The following is a 20,924-nucleotide window of genomic DNA, read 5'->3' as shown; positions in this document are numbered from 1 at the left end:
CTCCTCCTTGCTTACACTACGACTTAACACCAGACTAGGATACCCATCACTACAGCCCTGCTTTCGTTGTCATCCCGGGTGAAGACTACTGCACCACGCCCCCCGATACTCACGCACGTACACGCTGAATGCCGAGGAGAGCAGTTTGGATTGTCGCCAACTTGCACGGATTGCCGTCTGTCTTCTTACTCTACCATTCCACAGGGACACCAGCGCAGATGCGGATGCGTTTGTATATGCCGAAGATAGGTTCCGGCTAACACGCATTTTTTGGAGTTCCCCAGGTGGCCTTTGGAGTTTCCTTTATTCACGGACGGCTCACCCCCGGGTGGGTGAAGAGAACCAGTCTATCAGCTGACCGGTGAGTGGGGGGCAGTTGGACTCAAATCCCGGGACCAACCTTAATCTGCATATATATCTGGATATTGATTTGCATTGTTTTGAGATATGCTTACTCCACATGTGAATTACAATTTATACAGCATAGACACATATCTGTGAGTGTACAAACCCTCTTCCCTACTATTGCCCTAAGTTAAACAGCTCTTTTGCTTCCAAAAAAATCACCCCCTAACAGTATACAAACCCCCACCCCCCAAACTACCAAGGGCCCTTAAAAGGGCCTTTTGGGGGGCCCTTAAAGGGGCCTTTTGTAGGGCATTACCCTAAATTAAACAGTTTTTTCCTACAAAAAAACACCCCCTAACAGTATACAAACCCCCACCCCCCAAACTACCAAGGGCCCTTAAAAGGGCTTTTTGGGGGCCCTTAAAAGGGCCTTTTGTAGGGCATTGCCCTAAGTTAAAGAGCTCTTTTCCTACAAAAAAAAAACATCCCCAAAAAATACATTGCACAAAATAACAAACAAATTATCAAAAATAATAAAAATTATTCCTATTCTAATACCCATTAAAAAAAAAAACACCAAAATAAAATCTAGAATAAACTACCAATGGCCCTTATTGGCTGATGAATGAATCAGCCAATAGAATGAGAGCTGCTTAAATTCTATTGGCTGATTTGAACAGCCAATAGGAATTTAGCAGCTCACATTCTATTGGCTGATTCATCATTCAATATAATTAGAACTGCTTAAATCTTATTGGCTGATTTAAACAGCCAATGGGATTTTAGCAGCCCTCATTCTATTGGCTGATTTAAATCTTTCAGTCAATAGGAATGCAAGGGACGCCATCTTGAATCACGTACCTTGCATTGAAGATTCAGTGCACGGTGGGACTGTATGAAGAGGATGCTCCGCGCCAGATGTCTTCAGAATGGACCCGCTCTGCGCCGCTGGAATCAAGATAGAAGATGCCGCCTGGATGAAGATTGAAGAGGCCGTCTGGATGAAGACTTCTCGCTGCTTGGATGAGGACTTCCATTTTTGCAGTTAGCTCTGCATAATTTGGGCTCATTTCCACTAAGACGTAAATGGTTTTGTACAAGGTGGCAAAAAAAAGTGCTTATCGTCAGTTTCCGAGTGTTTTTCATTCATTCATTCCAAAATTATGCGTACCATAGAAAATAATAGAAGCTGAAAAGTGTAAAATTACACCTGGTTTCCGTTGAACATGCAAACAGGTAAATAAAACACTGTCGGAAGCTGTTGATAAAGTCTCAAACGTTACGGCTTGATCAACTAAGTGTAAAAGAGGAAAAATCAGCTTTTTGAGGCCGAGTTTTACTTTATAAATTTATATGTAATATTTATTGCTGGCCCAGGTATAGGGCTGGTTGAAGGTATGTTCCTATTTAAATATCAGTATTTATTTCCAAATAAAAATATAACCAAGCACATATCTCCAAAATTCCAACTAGGCCTATGACCACGGCAGCACTAAATATTACATATATATCAATAAATTTAATAAAAACAAAAAAATGTCTTTCCTTAAATACTTTTTTTTTCATAAATGTAAGGTATCTTTGTTTTGCAACCTACATAATTCTATTGTCTTTCTATTTAGAGGTGATCACAGCTAAGGAGTGCAATGTAACGTTTGTAGTCTAAGGTCGGGTTACCACAGCAACAAAAATGTTATGGCACAATTTTTGAGAAAACTGGCGTCAGATGGAAGCGTAAACACCATGTTAACTTACACATACACAAAAAGACCAACTGCACGCACTGCGCAAAGTATTTAAATGGAAACATGGTACCAAAATGGAGCCATAAACTACTTTTAGGTGTCGCCAACTTCGGTAGCTTACGGCTCCATTTTTAACAACTCAGTGGAAACGAACACTATTTCGGCACTCAACAAATAAATAATAATAATGACAATAATAATAATAATAATAATATCACAAACACACACTGTAGCAGTGCAACTGTAGATCCACAATAGTTAAATCATATTTGGGTCACTTGACATGTCTGATCCTCACATCCAGTCTATCAACTGGAACTATTTGCCAAAAGCTGGTACTTTTTGAAAACTAAGAAATGTTATTGTAGCATTACCAAAACTTCCAGTGCTCCCTGTCCTTATATTTGTTTTCTGTCCTCTCCACTCTATGTACAATAACATTTTTATCTGCTTCTGATTATGTCTTCTCATGAAATTAGGTTTTCCAGAGACGATGGGACGGCTCAGTGGATTTCTTTTGTGACTGGAAATCTTACAAGATTGGTTTTGGTAGCCGTCTGAATGAGTTCTGGCTGGGGAATGATAATATCCACAAGATAACTTCATCAGGTAAGTAATGATGTAATTGAATTATGTGAAGAATATAATCAAATTGATAACAATATTGTTCCTATTTGCAAATAAACACTGGTATGTCTGTCTGTCGTTCTGTCTGTAAAAAACAACAACAACAGCTAATACTTATGGGGTGTGAAAGTGGCAACTGAGGAGCAACTTTTACTAATATCATAGCATGTCTGAAGTTGTAGCACTAGCCACAGCCCAATTGAAATCTTACTGCAGATAATTTAAATGTAAACATTGGTGCCTATTTAACATTTGCATTAATCACCACTTTGTACATAGGTACCAATGTGTTCCTTCCATACTTGAAGGAATCCTCTGAACCCCCAAATATTCCCACACTAGTATAAAGTGCATGGTTTAAAAGTAAATAACAGTGTCTCTTAGACAAGTATTAGCCCACCCTCCAGATCTACCTACATTTGGAATCACATTACATCTATTTAGTCACTTACCAGATAGTATTGTCTACTGTGCACATACATCTTGCTTGTAACTAAATGATCTCATCTTTATCCAAAAAAGAACCACTTCACTTAATTAAAGGCCACAATTCTTACCCACCTGTTTGTGGCCCGGTAAGTAAAAGTAAATTAATAAATGTCAAAATGATCCTCTAAGACAAATGAGGGTGAATGGGAATAATTATCACCACTGATGATTGGGCTTACTTTCCCCTCATTGGTTAGGTAATTAAAGGGAATTCAAACCCAATTTTTTTCTTTCATGATTCAGATAGAGCATGAAATTTTAAGCAACTTTATAATATACTCCTATTATCAATTTTCTTCGTTCTCTTGATCCTATCAGCCAATCGGAATTAAAGGTGAAAAAATCCTATTGGCTGATGCAATCAGCCAATAGGATTGAACTTCAATCCTACTGGCTGATCCAATCAGCCAATAGGATTTTTTCACCTTTAATTTTAATTTTCACCTTTAATTCCGATTGGCTGATAGAATTCTATCAGTCAATCGGAATTCAAGGGACGCCATCTTAGATGACGCCATTTAAAAAAGAATTAATTGTTCAAGAAGACATCGATTGAAGAGAATGCTCCGCGCCGGATGTCTTGAAGATGGACCCGCTTCGCGCCGGATGGATGAAGATAGAAGATGCCGTCTGGATGAAGACTTCTGCCCGGTTGGATGAAGACTTCTGCCCGGTTGGATGAAGACTTCTGCCGCTTCATTGAGGATTTCTGCCGCTTCGTTGAGGATGGATGTCGGGTCTTCAAAAACAGTAAGTGGATCTTCGGGGGTTAGTGTTAGGCTCTTTTAAGGGTTTATTGGGTGGGTTTTATTTTTAGATTAGGGTTTGGGCACTTGAAAAAGAGCTAAATGCCCTTTTAAGGGCAATGCCCATCCAAATGCCCTTTTCAGGGCAATGGGGAACTTAGGTTTTTTAGTTAGGATTTTATTTGGGGGGGGGGGTTTGGTTGTGTGGGTGGTGGGTTTAACTGTTGGGGGTTGTTTGTATTTTTTTTTTACAGGTAAAAGAACTGATTTTTTTGGCTCAATGCCCCGCAAAAGGCCCTTTTAAGGGCTATTGGTAGTTTAGTTTAGGATAGGGTTTTTTATTTTGAGGGGGGCTTTTTTTTATCTTGATAGGGCTATTAGATTAGGCGTAATTAGTTTAAATATCTGATAATTTCTTTTTTTATTTTGTGTAATTTAGTGGGGTTTTTTATGTAGTGTAAGGTTAGGTGTTAGTGTAAGACAGGTTAGGTGTTATTTTACAGGTAATTTTGTATATATTTTAGCTAGGTAGTTATTAAATAGTTAATAACTATTTACTAACTACTCTACCTAGTTAAAATAAATACAAACTTAGCTGTGAAATAAAAATAAAACCTAAGCTAGCTACAATGTAACTTTTAGTTATATTGTAGCTAGCTTAGGGTTTATTTTACAGGTAAGTATTTAGTTTTAAATAGGAATTATTTAGTTATTAATAGTAGGTTTTATTTAGATTTATTTTAATTACATTAAAGTTAGTGGGTGTTAGGGTTAGGGTTAGACTTAGGGTTAGGTTTAGGGGTTAATAAATTTAGTATAGTGGCAGCAACGTTGGGGACGGCAGATTAGGGGTTAATAAATGTAGGTAGGTGGTGGCGATGTTAGGGACAGCAGATTAGGGGTTAATAATATTTAACTAGTGTTTGCGATGCGGGTGTACAGCGGTTTAGGGGTTAATATGTTTATTATAGTGGCGGCGATGTGCGGAGCGGTAGATTAGGGGTTAATAATTTTATTTTAGTGTTTTCAATGCGGGAGGGCCTAGGTTTAGGGGTTAATAGGTAGTTTATGGGTGTTAGTGTACTTTTTAGCACTTTAGTTATGAGTTTTATGTTACAGCTTTGTAGCGTAAAAGCCATAACTACAGTTTACGGTATGGATCTTGAAGTTTTAGGCTGTACCGCTCCCTTTTTGGCCTCCCAGGCAGACTCGTAATACCAGCGCAAAGGAAGTCCCATTGAAAAAGGACTTTTTGAAAGCTGCGGTAGTTACGTTGCGTTACGGCCAAAAAAGTGTGCAGTGCCCCTAAACCTGCAAGACTCGTAATACCAGCGGTAGTGAAAAAGAACCTTAATGCTGCTTTTTCACTCATACCGCAAAACTCGTAATCTAGCTGATAATTTGAAAAAGAAGGCATCTAAGCTAAGGAGCCAGACCATTTTTGGTTCAGAGATGGACAGCACTTGTTTAATGGTGGCTGACATTTACCCACCAATCAGCAAGAACAACCCAGGTTGTGAACCAAAAATGGGCCGTCTTCTAAACTTACATTCTTGCTTTTCAAATAAAGATAGCAAGAAAATGAAGAAAACTTGACAATAGGAGTAAATTAGAAAGTTGCCTAAAATTGAATGCTCTATCTGAATCATGAAAGAAAAAATTTGGGTTCAGTGTCCCTTTAACTAACAAGGAACAAGTGGATATTGCAGTGTCAGGAATGAGCTCCTCTCCCCCTCTGATTGGTTGAATTTGAAATAATTGGTGAAGAAGGTTTATTACGCCCATGAGTAGTATGCACTGTAGATGGATTAATCGCTTGTATATAAAAAAACTGGCATTTTAATGTAACCCCCCTCTATGCTTTATACGGGAGCAAGGCAAAACATTGAGATCAGAAGGATGTTGTGACCGGTACTTTTTATTCTGAAGGGCTTTTAAAATGAACATCTGGGTCAGATGAGACTGGAGAGTGGTCATAACAATCTGCAAAATAGAGTTATACTTTTTCACAATCTCAAAAACAATTTTGACTTTTTAATTTTTTTTATTCTGACTACAGAGCTCTGGTTAACTGTTATGCGAGTCAAAAAAGTGTCACAAAGTACTTTAAAAAGTACATTTATACTCATAACACTATCTAAGAAAAATTTATTAAAAAATTGCATAAAAAAGTTTTAAGGGTTCAAAGATGAGGTATCTGGTGTTAAAGGGAAAAAAAGCATGCAAAGAGATATATAAATACACAGGTCTAAATTAGTAAATGTATGTATGTATGTATATATATATATATAGAGATAGATGATAGATAGAAACACATATATATGTTTATATATGTATTTATATGTGTATATATGCATTTATGTATTTATATGTGTATATATGCATTTATGTATTTATATGTGTACTATAAATGTATTTATATGTGTATATATGTATTTATAGGTGTTTATATGTATTTATGTATTTATATGTGTATATATGTATTTATATGTGTATATATGCATTTATGTATTTATATGTGTATATATGTATTTATATATGTATATATGCATGCATGTATTTATGTGTACTATATATGTATTTATATGTGTATTTATGTATTTATATGTGTATATATGTATTTATATGTGTATATATGTATTTATATGTGTATTTATGTATTTATATGTGTATATATGTATTTATATGTGTATATATGCATTTATGTATTTATATGTGTATATATGCATTTATGTATTTATATGTGTATATATGCATTTATATATGTATTTATGTATTTATATGTGTATATATGTATTTATATGTGTATATATGCATGCATGTATTTATATGTGTACTATATATGTATTTATATGTGTATTTATGTATTTATATGTGTATATATGTATGTATATGTGTATATATGTATTTATATGTGTATATATGCATTTATGTATTTATATGTGTATATATGTATTTATATATGTATTTATGTATTTATATGTGTATATATGTATTTACAGACATATATTTATATGCAAACACATATGTATACATATATAGACATATATGGGGTTAAATTCTTGCTCAGTGTGGACTACTTGTAAAATATGTGTTAAATATTGTTCCTTGAGAGTTACTGGTGTTGGTCTTTAGCCCTTGCTCTGTGTGTTGCTAGAAATAAAGAGGTTAAATCACTGCACTCAATGGTGAAAAATTAAAGGGATATTAAACAGTGGCCCCTTTTAAAAATAAATATATACAATCAAAGTAAACATAAAAAGAAACAGATTGTGTAAAAAAACAGCAAACAACTTACTTGTTTTCTTGCAAAATTAGCTCTTAGAAATTCTCAGTGTAGCCACTGCGCTCATGGAAATAAGAGAGCTGGTATACTTGCAACTTAGGCTGCATTCTGCCCCTTCTGAGCATGTGCAAATCTGACTTCCTGTTTAGTTAGTATTCACTTAATAGTAACCCAGCTAATGTTACTCTAGAAGTTTTATGACATCAAAACTAAATGAACCTTCCTGTAGAGACCCAGGCTTCCTTGTAGGGATGTGACAGGAAGTAATGGGCACTGCACAAATGAAGTTTCAAAAAAGAAATAAAAGGCAAAATCCATTTAAATTGATGAATAATAAATATTGCAATGCTTTCTATTAAGTATAAGCCACTGCTTAGTGCATTTATATTGCAACAATGAAACATACAGTTTCATAACCCTTAAGGGTTAAAGGCCTCATAGGTCACTCCCCCGTCTAAGATAACTCACTTAACTTTCTATAATAATTGAGACAGAAACTTTATTGTTGTATAAAAAACAGGCCGCCACGGCCAACTTTATTGAATACAAAATATCTATATAGATAAATAGATATTTTGTATTCAATAAAGTTAGCTGACAAAACCCCAACAATGGCGGCATATAGATCTATAAGACCCAGAACAACAAGAGGACAGCGGCACCTGGACTATTGCAGATACTAAGGGGTTTCTGAGATCTTCTGGCCTACCTACACGGGGGGAAGGGCACACAGGGGAACCTGCATAAATCCGCCCCTCCCGACAGCCTGGCCATGACTCATCCCCCCGTTCTCCATCTCCTATATGCACAACAAGCTGCTGCCTCTCGCCGTGAGGGTGCAGTACTCTCCAACATAAGGCTCAGGGACCACCAGGATGCTTAGACCGGCTAGTCACCTGAGGGAGGTACCTAAATTAAAGTAATGGTTTTATAAGGAATGGAGTTGATTAAAACCTTTCATGCCACTACGATTGTTACTACCTTTACCTTATGCCGCCAAATGGGGAGGGCAGGCAGGAAAAAAATGTCCACTTCAGGATTCCAGGAAGAAGAGGGTGTCAGATTCTGCAGCATGAGCTTATAAGGTAGGACACCTCCCTTCTAAACGGCAACTATGTTGCTACCTATGCACCACCTCTTCTCCTGTCCCTTTCCCTTGCTGCCTAAACCTTTAGAACATTACAGGGCCATTATAGGTCCCTACACTAACTTTATGTTAAACACTATGCTGTGGGTGTGTGTTCCTATCAGTAAAAAGAATAGTAAGTAACTGCTTAGTTGTGATAAATAGAAATAGGGCAACTGTGATATAAAAATGGAAGGGTGGAGGTGTGAGGGGGACGCAGATTTATTTGTCTATGTAGATACTCTAATGTTTACATTGGAGCAAATGCAATGCTTACACCTCCTTCTCCTCACAGGAACCTGGGAACTGCGTATTGATCTTCAGGCCTTTGACGGCACACAACATTTAGCCAAATACGCATCTTTCAAAATCCTAGGAGAAGATGAAAAGTACAAGTTATTGCTTGGGGCCTTCACAGGTGGTAATGCAGGTAAGGACCAAAATATCCTTGTTATTGTAGTATTGATAAACCTTAAAGTAGTAAAATTAAAGAGCTCCCACGGTTAGGTATTACTCCTTCCAGCAGCGCCCAGGACCTTATAAAATTCCTGGTGTGCCAAGAGCTGCCTGGACCTCCCCCATCACTCGTCCCTTCTAAACTTCTTGTGCAACTCTATCTACCCCCAACCAACTCCTCCTCTGATGTGCTGGAACTCTACCTGGTGTTGCCGTGACTCCACCTTCTGATCTCTTTGACCAATCCACCAGCTTCGTCATCCTGGATAGTCTGTAGGGAATGTGGGGAGCTCGGCATAACAAAGCATAATCCTAATTGTTGGGAAAATACTACTGGGAAAATATCAGAGGGCTCAAAAACCAATAACGAAACTAGCACAATCCCAAGTGCACATAGCAATAAAGAATATAAGCACAGGTCATATACATACATACATTTTGAAGACTCAAAATAAAGCTTAAAGGGACACTGAACCCAAATTTTTTCTTTTGTGATTCAGATAGAGCAGGCAATTTTAAGCAACTTTCTAATTTACTCCTATTATCAATTTGCCTTCGTTTTCTTGCTATCTTTATTTGAAAAAGAAGGCATATATTCTTGTTTTTTTGGTTCAGTACTCTGGACAGCACTTTTTATTGGTGGATGAATTTATCCACCAATCAGCAAGAACAACCCAGGTTGTTCATCAAAAATGGGCCGGCATCTAAACTTACATTCTTGCATTTCAAATAAAGATACCAAGAGAATGAAGAAAATTTGATAATGGGAGTAAATTAGAAAGTTGCTTAAAATTGCATGCTCTATCTGAATCATGAAAGAAAACATTTTGCTTCAGTGTCCCTTTAAAGGGGCATTCAAGTCAAACTTAAACTCATGATTTAGATAGAGCATGCAGTTTTAAGAGACTTTCCAATTTAATTCTATTTTTTAAATGTTGCACAATCTTTTTTTATGCACACTTTTTGAGGCACCAGCTGCTACTCAGCATGTGAGCAATTTCATAGGGTATACGTATACTAGTCTGTGATTGGTTGATGGCAGCCACATGATACAGGAGGCCGGCAAATTAGGAAAAAAAAAAAAAAAAACAGAAAAAAATACTGCTTATTTGAAATTCAGAGTAAGTGATATTGCATATATATTATGCACATGTTAATTATGCAATTCTATTGTATTTAGTGGTACTTTAATATAAAATCTCAGCTGGATCACAGATCAGATCCTCCAATCATAAAAACTCCAGTAAGTGAATTTTCTGGTGTTTCAGTTTTATCATCAGCTCCTGGTCACATTCGGCTAGATTACGAGTTTTGCCGTACAGCTATACCGCTGAAAAATTGGCCATTGCGCATGGAATGGCCAGGAATGCATATTAGCCTGTAACGCAACGTCCATTATGTATTAAAAAAAATGACGTTTGATTGCGGGATTTTCCATAGCACCGTATTACAGGTTGTGCGGTCCGGCTAAAATGCTTGCGTTACAGCCTATACCGACATGATCCGTACCGCCATCTGAGAGCAGTAGTTATGGATTTCTAATACGCTATATATATATATATAAGGAGCTCCGAAACAGTATATATTTTAAAGTGTTATCTATTATATTGTATATCTATATCCAAGGCAATGGGGGGTAGTTATTAAGCCGTCAACCTCAAATATGCTGGAATTCCGCAGCGTACAGGGAGTGCAGAATTATTAGGCAAGTTGTATTTTTGAGGATTAATTTTATTATTGAACAACAACCATGTTCTCAATGAACCCAAAAAACTCATTAATATCAAAGCTGAATAGTTTTGGAAGTAGTTTTTAGTTTGTTTTTAGTTATAGCTATTTTAGGGGGATATCTGTGTGTGCAGGTGACTATTACTGTGCATAATTATTAGGCAACTTAACAAAAAACAAATATATACCCATTTCAATTATTTATTTTTACCAGTGAAACCAATATAACATCTCAACATTCACAAATATACATTTCTGACATTCAAAAACAAAACAAAAACAAATCAGTGACCAATATAGCCACCTTTCTTTGCAAGGACACTCAAAAGCCTGCCATCCATGGATTCTGTCAGTGTTTTGATCTGTTCACCATCAACATTGCGTGCAGCAGCAACCACAGCCTCCCAGACACTGTTCAGAGAGGTGTACTGTTTTCCCTCCTTGTAAATCTCACATTTGATGATGGACCACAGGTTCTCAATGGGGTTCAGATCAGGTGAACAAGGAGGCCATGTCATTAGATTTTCTTCTTTTATACCCTTTCTTGCCAGCCACGCTGTGGAGTACTTGGACGCGTGTGATGGAGCATTGTCCTGCATGAAAATCATGTTTTTCTTGAAGGATGCAGACTTCTTCCTGTACCACTGCTTGAAGAAGGTGTCTTCCAGAAACTGGCAGTAGGACTGGGAGTTGAGCTTGACTCCGTCCTCAACCCGAAAAGGCCCCACAAGCTCATCTTTGATGATACCAGCCCAAACCAGTACTCCACCTCCACCTTGCTGGCGTCTGAGTCGGACTGGAGCTCTCTGCCCTTTACCAATCCAGCCACGGGCCCATCCATCTGGCCCATCAAGACTCACTCTCATTTCATCAGTCCATAAAACCTTAGAAAAATCAGTCTTGAGATATTTCTTGGCCCAGTCTTGACGTTTCAGCTTGTGTGTCTTGTTCAGTGGTGGTCGTCTTTCAGCCTTTCTTACCTTGGCCATGTCTCTGAGTATTGCACACCTTGTGCTTTTGGGCACTCCAGTGATGTTGCAGCTCTGAAATATGGCCAAACTGGTGGCAAGTGGCATCTTGGCAGCTGCACGCTTGACTTTTCTCAGTTCATGGGCAGTTATTTTGCGCCTTGGTTTTTCCACACGCTTCTTGCGACCCTGTTGACTATTTTGAATGAAACGCTTGATTGTTCGATGATCACGCTTCAGAAGCTTTGCAATTTTAAGAGTGCTGCATCCCTCTGCAAGATATCTCACTATTTTTTACTTTTCTGAGCCTGTCAAGTCCTTCTTTTGACCCATTTTGCCAAAGGAAAGGAAGTTGCCTAATAATTATGCACACCTGATATAGGGTGTTGATGTCATTAGACCACACCCCTTCTCATTACAGAGATGCACATCACCTAATATGCTTAATTGGTAGTAGGCTTTCAAGCCTATACAGCTTGGAGTAAGACAACATGCATAAAGAGGATGATGTGGTCAAAATACTCATTTGCCTAATAATTCTGCACTCCCTGTATTTGTGGCGAGGCTGATTCGTTTTAGTTATCAAAGGCTAGAGACCGGCAAAAGTTGAATCTTGTGACGTAAGCTTCGATCCGCCGGACTAAGTCCGACACAGATCGATTCTTACGTCACTCCAGATGTTCCGCACACAAGTGCGGCACAATCTGACTACTTTTGCTAGTTATCAAATGACTAGCAGGTACGCTCGGCACTTTTCCGGCCCAGCGTACTTGGTTTTCAAACCGCCGCCCTGGAGGCGGCGGATCCCATAGGAATCAATGGGAGTCTGACCATAGCGAAAGTTCATGTTCGCTGCTGCCAGACATCCCATTGATTCCTATGGGAAATGTCTGCACCTAACACCCTAACATGTACCCCGAGTCTAAACACCCCTAATCTGCCCCCCCTACACTGCCGCAACTAAATAAATGTATTACCCCCTAAACCGCCGCTCCCGGAGCCCACCGCAAGCTTTATACATATTAACCCCTAAACCGCCGCTCCCGGAGCCCACCGCAAGCTACTCTATACATATTAACCCCTAAACCGCCGCTCCCGGAGCCCACCGCAAGCTACTCTATACATATTAACCCCTAAACCTCCGCTCCCGGACACCCCCGCAACCTACATTATACCTAGTAACCCCTATCCTGCCCCCCCTATACCGCCGCCCTCTATAATAAAGTTATTAACCCCTAATCTGCCCCCCTACACCGTCGCCACCTATATTACATTTATTAACCCCTATCCTGCCCCCCCCTACACCGCCGCCACTGTAATAAAATTATTAACCCCTAAACCTAAGTCTAACACTAACCCTATCACCCCCCCCTAACTTAAATATTAATTAAATAAATCTAAATAATATTTCTATTATTAACTAAATGAATCCTATTTAAAACTAAATACTTACCTTTAAAATAAACCCTTATATAGCTACAATATAAATAATAATTATATTGTAGCTATCTTAGGATTTATTTTTATTTTACAGGCAAATTTCAATTTATTTTAACTAGGTACAATAGCTATTAAATAGTTATTAACTATTTAATAGCTTACCTAGCTAAAATAAAGAGAAATTTACCTGTAAAATAAAAACTAACCTAAGTTACAATTACACCTAACACTACACTATACTTTAATAAATTATTCCTATTTAAAACTAAATACTTACCTGTAAAATAAACCCTAAGATAGCTACAATGTAATTAATAATTACATTGTAGCTATTTTAGGATTTATATTTATTTTACAGGTAAATTTCTCTTTATTTTAGCTAGTTAGAATAGTTATTAAATAGTTATTAACTATTTAATAACTACCTAGCTAAAAGAAATACAAAATTACCTGTAAAATAAATCCTAACCTAAGTTACAATTAAACCTAACACTACACTATCATTAAATTAATTAAATAAATTAACTACAAATAACTACAATTAAATACAATTACATAAACTAACTAAAGTACAAAAAATAAAAAAAGCTAAGTTACAAAAAATAAAAAACATAAGTTACAAACATTTAAAAAATATTACAACAATTTTAAGCTAATTACACCTAATCTAAGCCCCCTAATAAAATAACAAAGCCCCCCAAAATAAAAAAATTCCCTACCCTATTTTACATTAAAAAAGTTCAAAGCTCTTTTACCTTACCAGCCCTTAAAAGGGCCTTTTGTGGGGCATGCCCCAAAGAAAACTGCTCTTTTGCCTGTAAAAGAAAAATACAACCCCCCCCAACATTAAAACCCACCACCCACATACCCCTAATCTAACCCAAACCCCCCTTAAAATAACCTAACACTAATCCCCTGAAGATCATCCTACCTTGAGTCGTCTTCACTCAGCCGAGCCACCGATGGAACTGAAGAGGAGATCCGGAGCACCAGAAGTGATCCTCCAAGGGGCGCTGAAGAAGTCTTCCATCCGATGAAGTGATCCTCCAAGCGGCGCTGAAGAAGTCTTCCATCCGGGCGATGTCATCTTCCAAGCGGCGCTGAAGATCATCTTCCATCCGGGCGATGTCATCTTCCAAGCGGGGTCTTCAATCTTCTTGCTTCAGGATCCATCTTCATCCCGCCGACGCGGAACATCCTTCTTCCCCGACGGACTAACGACGAATGAAGGCTCCTTTAAGGGACATCATCCAAGATGGCGTCCCTTCAATTCCGATTGGCTGATAGGATTCTATCAGCCAATCGGAATTAAGGTAGGAAAAATCTGATTGGCTGATTGAATCAGCCAATCAGATTGAGATCGCATTCTATTGGCTGATCGAAACAGCCAATAGAATGAATCAGCCAATCAGATTGAGATCGCAATCAGCCAATCAGATTTTTCCTACCTTAATTCCGATTGGCTGATAGAATCCTATCAGCCAATCGGAATTGAAGGGACGCCATCTTGGATGACGTCCCTTAAAGGAGCCTTCATTCGTCGTTAGTCCGTCGGGGAAGAAGGATGTTCCGCGTCGGCGGGATGAAGATGGATCCTGAAGCAAGAAGATTGAAGACCCCGCTTGGAAGATGACATCGCCCGGATGGAAGATGATCTTCAGCGCCGCTTGGAAGATGACATCGCCCGGATGGAAGACTTCTTCAGCGCCGCTTGGAGGATCACTTCATCGGATGGAAGACTTCTTCAGCGCCCCTTGGAGGATCACTTCTGGCGCTCCGGATCTCCTCTTCAGTTCCATCGGTGGCTCGGCTGAGTGAAGACGACTCAAGGTAGGATGATCTTCAGGGGATTAGTGTTAGGTTATTTTAAGGGGGGTTTGGGTTAGATTAGGGGTATGTGGGTGGTGGGTTTTAATGTTGGGGGGGGGTTGTATTTTTCTTTTACAGGCAAAAGAGCAGTTTTCTTTGGGGCATGCCCCACAAAAGGCCCTTTTAAGGGCTGGTAAGGTAAAAGAGCTTTGAACTTTTTTAATGTAGAATAGGGTATGGAATTTTTTTATTTTGGGGGGCTTTGTTATTTTATTAGGGGGCTTAGATTAGGTGTAATTAGCTTAAAATTGTTGTAATATTTTTTAAATGTTTGTAACTTATGTTTTTTATTTTTTGTAACAGCTTTTTTTATTTTTTGTACTTTAGTTAGTTTATGTAATTGTATTTAATTGTAGTTATTTGTAGTTCATTTATTTAATTAATTTAATGATAGTGTAGTGTTAGGTTTAATTGTAACTTAGGTTAGGATTTATTTTACAGGTAATTTTGTATTTCTTTTAGCTAGGTAGTTATTAAATAGTTAATAACTATTTAATAACTATTCTAACTAGCTCAAATAAATACAAAGTTACCTGTAAAATAAATATAAATCCTAAAATAGCTACAATGTAATTATTAATTACATTGTAGCTATCTTAGGGTTTATTTTACAGGTAAGTATTTAGTTTTAAATAGGAATAATTTCTTAAAGTATAGTGTAGTGTTAGGTGTAATTGTAACTTAGGTTAGGATTTATTTTACAGGTAAATTTCTCTTTATTTTAGCTAGGTAGCTATTAAATAGTTAATAACTATTTAATAGCTATTGTACCTAGTTAAAATAAATTGAAAGTTACCTATAAAATAAAAATAAATCCTAAGATAGCTACAATATAATTATTATTTATATTGTAGCTATATTAGGGTTTATTTTATAGGTAAGTATTTAGTTTTAAATAGGATTCATTTAGTTAATAATAGAAATATTATTTAGATTTATTTAATTAATATTTAAGTTAGGGGTGGTGTTAGGGTTAGTGTTAGACTTAGGTTTAGGGGGTTAATAAATTTCTTACAGTGGCGGCGGTGTAGTGGGGGGCAGGATAGGCGTTAATAAATGTATTATAGGTGGCGACGGTGTAGGGGGGGCAGATTAGGGGTAAATAAATTTAATATAGGTTGCGGCAGGGTCCGGGAGCGGCGGTTTAGGGGTTAAACTATTTATTTAGTTGCGGCGAGGTGCGGGATCAGCAGGATAGGGGTTAATAACTTTATTATAGAGGGCGGCGGTATAGGGGGGGCAGGACAGGGGTTACTAGGTATAATGTAGGTTGCGGCGGTGTCCGGGAGTGGCGGTTTAGGGGTTAATAAATTTATAAGTGTTGCGGCGGGGTCTAGGAGCGGCGGTTTAGGGGTTAATAAATGTATAAGTGTTGCGGCGGGGTCTAGGAGCGGCGGTTTAGGGGTTAATACATTTATAACAGTTGCGGCGGGGTCTAGGAGCGGCGGTTTAGGGGTTAGTAACTTTATTTAGTTGCGGGGGGCTCCGGGGGCGCCGGTATAGGGTGTAGAACAGTGTAGTTTAGTGTGGGTGCTTAGTGACAGGCTAGCAATAAAGCTGTCAAAAAGCCGAAGAGCAGCGAGATCGGATGAGTGATAACTATCACAGTTCGCTGCTCATCGCCCCGTACTTGGTGCGCGGCTTTTTGACAGATTTATTGATAACTTAGGCGTATTTTTTCAGGTCCGCGGCGGCGAAGGTAGGCGAGCTTAGGCGGGCGTATTGAACCGGCGAAGGCAGGAAAGTTGACACGTTGATAACTACCCCCCAATATATCAGGGGAGACATCGTCCCCTTAAAAATTCGTATTGTAAAAGCCTCGATTATATCTTCTGTTGCAACTGTTTTATGACAAAAGAGCATATGTTGTTTTAAACTTATCTACTATTAATATCTTCTAAGTGAATGTATTACCTTAACCACAGGTTTTTATGAAAATAAAAATTTGTTTTTTAAGACAAGCATTTTCTAAAACAAGTCTTTTTTTTTAAAAAAAACAAGCAATTTTAAAAACAAACGGAGGTATTTATATATATTTTATATATTTTTTATTCAATATACTTTGTTGCGATTTTGGTTCTATAACCAAGCGATTCTATTCTTTTATTTATTAGACAATAGTCCTTTACAAAATCAACTAACACATATACATATATAAACCACATTTGATCCTTGTCCCGGCTCCAAAGGGACATTTTGTCTTCTAGGAGCGCCAACTACATACTATAAACTACAAAAATAAACCTAATAACCCCTAATCAGCTGCCCCCCGACATCGACAACACTAAATAAACATATTAACCCCTAAACCGCCGGCCCCCCCACATCACCAACACTATAATAAAGTATTAAAACCCTAAACCTCCAACCCCCCCATCGCAACTACTAAATTAAACCTGTTAACCCCTAAACCCTCCAGCCCCCACATTGTAACTACTAAACTAAATATATTAACCCCTAAACCTCCAACCCCCCACATTGTAACTACTAAACTAAATATATTAGCCCCTAAACCTCCAACCCCCCACATTGTAACTACTAAACTAAATATATTAACCCCTAAACCTCCAGCCCCCCCACATTGTAACTACTAAACTAAACCTATTAACCCCTAAACCGCCGCCCCCACATCACAAAACACTAAATTAAACTATTAACCCCTAAACCTAACACCCCCCCCTAACTTTATATTAAAATTACAATATAACTATCTATAAAAAAAAGTGTTTTGCAATGGGGGGGGGGGAGGCGGCAGTTTAGGGGTTAATAGGTTTAGTTTGGTAGTTACGATGTAGGGGCTGGGGGTTTAGGGGTTAATAGGTTTATTTAGGTGTTGGCAATTTCGGGCAGTGGCGGAATAGGGGTTAATAACTTTTATTAGTGTCGGCGATGTCGGGGAGCGGCGGAATAGGGGATAATAACTTTTATTAGTGTTGGCGATGTCGGGGAGCGGTAGAATAGGAGTTAATCATTTTTATTTAGTGTCAGCGATGTCGGGGAGCGGCGGAATAGGGGATAATAACTTTTATTATTGTTGGCGATGTCAGGGAGCGGCAGAATAGGGGTTAATCATTTTTATTTAGTGTCAGCGATGTTGGGGAGCGGCGGATTAGGGGTGTTTAGACTAGGGGTTTATGTTAGGGTGTTAGGTTTAAACGTAATTTTCTTTTCCCCATAGACATCAATGGGGTTGCGTTACGGCGATTTGCCCTTCCGCAATCGCAGGTGTTAGGTTTTTTCTAACACTCTCTCCCCATTGATGTCTATGGGGTAAAGCGTGCACGAGCACGTAAACTCAGCCCTTGGCTTTTGTGCGGTATGGAGCTTAACGCACCATAACGCACAGCACAAGGAGGTTTTTCAGTAACTCGTAATGGCAGCGATATGGAAAGTGCAATAACGAAATTTTTTGGCGTTATTTTCGCACCCTGTTTAAAGAAAAACTCGTAATCTAGGTGATAGGGAACAAAGAGACCCTATTCATTTTTTTCAGACATAGTAGAGGATTGTTTCTGTTTTAACAGTTCACTGTTGAACTTGCTTTACTTGTTATTAGACCCTCTGAGCCTTTTGCAGATCTCCATCTCAGTCCTTCCTGGACATTGGAGGATTGTCACAAGTTAAGAGTTCTGCTCCTCTGTCCCTTCCCCGTCAGTGCAAATGTCCCGGTTTCTAGAGACGGTTTATGGGCAGACAGCTAAAATATTATTTAAGAACATTTTGAGAAAGTACGGTAAGGAAATGAGGTTCAGAAAAAAACAATTGTGCTTTAACTCCCATTTTTTAATATCTCTATATATAACTTTGGGATTTATACAGGTTAATTTTTATAAATATATATACCGGTATATATATACAATTATTATTAATGTTTTTTTATATTTAATATTTCAATAACGTGCCTTAAGATTACTACTTCTTCACGTGTGCTAACCCAACCTCATTAGACCTAAAACATAGACAAAAATTTAATTTTTATTTTTAAATATATATTTCTATATATATCTGATAATGTTAAATATATATCTATACCTTTATATATATAGGAATAGATATAAAGGTATAGGCATATACAGATATATATAGAAATATGTATTTCAAATAAAAGTAAAATTTTCCTGGACGTGAAGAAAACAAATGTGAAATATTCTATACAATATAATACAGTGAATATACAGTAAAACAAATAAATACATACATAAACAGATAAATACACACATGTACATATATATAGGCATCCATTTGATCAATCGAATTGAAGAAATGTCTCTCCATGCTTGCCATGTTGTCTACTACCCCTTTGATTTCTGAGAGGTGTGGGGGTTCAGGGGATTTCCAGGCTCGCGCAATGCACAACGTAGTTGCAGTGAATATGTATATCAGCAATCTCCTCGACATCAACGGTGAGTCATTCGCCATTATATGTAGTAAAGGGTTGGCAGGTGATAACTCAGCAGTAAGTTTTAAAGGGACATTCTACCATAGAATTGTTATTGTTTTAAAAGATAGATAATCCCTTTATTACCCATTCCCCAGTTTTGCATAACCAACACAGTTATATTAATATACTTTTTACCTCTGTGATTACCTTGTATCTAGGAACCTTCTTCCAGCCCCATGATCACATGACTGTGACTGTTTATTATCTATTGTCTTAAATTTAGCATTGTGTTGTACTAGATCTTAAATAACCCCCTGTGCCTGAACACAGTGTTATCTATATGGCCCACTTGTACTTTCTGTCTCTTTGTGTTGAAAAGAGATTTAAAAAGCATGTGATATGAGGCATCCCTCAAAGTCTTAGAAATTAGCATATGAGCCTACCTATGTTTAGTTTAAACTAAGAATACCAAGAGAAAAAAGCAAATTTGATGATAAAAGTAAATTGGAAAGTTGATTAAAATTAAAAGTCCTTTCTGAATAATGAAAGTTTAATTTATACTAGACTGTCCCTTTAAGGAATTACAGAGATTCCCTACCCCTTCTCATAATGAAAGTACTATCGGGCAGTCCCACAAAATGTGAAGGTCGGTACCCATGTTTCCACATCCACGCCAACATAAGGATGAAGTTTCGGGGTACATTTTAGCGAGTCTGACTGGGGTTCTATGCCATTTCAAAAGCACTTTGATATATACTTCCACCATAGTGACACAATGTACAGTCTTTTTAGTAAGTGAGATGGCGGTGTCCCAGTCTCGGTCAGAGAAATTTATATCCATCTCCCTATTCCACGCTTTAAATTGCCACGGTACTCCTTGGGTAAAATCAGACAGGAGTAGATTATAGTGAATTGTAAGAGGTTTGGGGTGTTTAGACCCGCTTCTCCATCTAGTTTCCCACGGAGTAGGTCTTCTAATAGAGTTTGTGAGAAATCCCCAGGTCTTCAAGAAACTAAGATCTCGAAGAGATTCAAAGGGGAGCCAGAGTGGGGTCGGTGTGAACCTGGTAGATAGAGAGGCCAAATCAAGAGTTTGGTTTTGATTAAAGAAGTCCCCAACAAATGAGAATCCCTTCAGTCTCCAATCTCTCGAGTGGATATTTTTTTAAGGTCCCAGAACAATCCTGCCGTATGATGCACTGGCAAAGGTTGAGGGGCAATTAATAGTCTGTTTCTTAGGGATTCCCACATCAAGAGGTTGTGTTTAACTACAACATTGTGGGGGTAGGGACTAAGTGTCCGAACTTTAGGGACCCAAATTAAATCAGAGAGTTCTAGATCCTCCGGTATCCACGAGGCCTCAAGGAGATTCCAGCCTGATCTATCTTTCCTGATGCCCGATGCTGTAACATGAGAAAGTCTTGCCGCCTCGTAGTAAGTGAAAATGTTAGGTGCGGCGATACCACCACGAGGGAATGGTCTCATTAACGTATTGTAAGCTATCCTATGTGCTTTATTTTGCCATATATAGGTAGAGAACAGTTTGTGTATGTGAAACAGATTATGGACATTCAGTGGGATGCAGCGGAATAAGTATAACACCTTCGGTATCAAGGACATTTTAACTGAGGCGACCCTCCCCAACCAGGACAGTTCTTTGAAGTCCCATTTTTCTAACAGATGCTTAAGAATACTGATCAATAGGTCAAAATTTT

At 38.1% G+C, this 20,924-nt stretch overlaps 1 protein-coding gene across 1 annotated transcript in view; it reads left to right on the top strand.

The window, feature by feature from the left end:
• The window catches only part of LOC128642669 (ficolin-1-like), a 129,245-nt gene that overhangs the window by 70,938 nt on the left and 37,383 nt on the right, over positions 1-20,924 (top strand). Inside the window, exons 8-9 of the mRNA XM_053695451.1 lie at positions 2,573-2,702; positions 8,663-8,797. Of these exons, the coding sequence (XP_053551426.1) occupies positions 2,573-2,702; positions 8,663-8,797 (265 nt within the window). The remainder of the gene's footprint in view (positions 1-2,572; positions 2,703-8,662; positions 8,798-20,924) is intronic.

Source organism: Bombina bombina, chromosome 12 (genome assembly GCF_027579735.1).
Source record: "Bombina bombina isolate aBomBom1 chromosome 12, aBomBom1.pri, whole genome shotgun sequence".
Lineage (NCBI taxonomy): Eukaryota > Metazoa > Chordata > Amphibia > Anura > Bombinatoridae > Bombina > Bombina bombina.
This window is presented reverse-complemented; position numbering and strand designations above follow the sequence as displayed.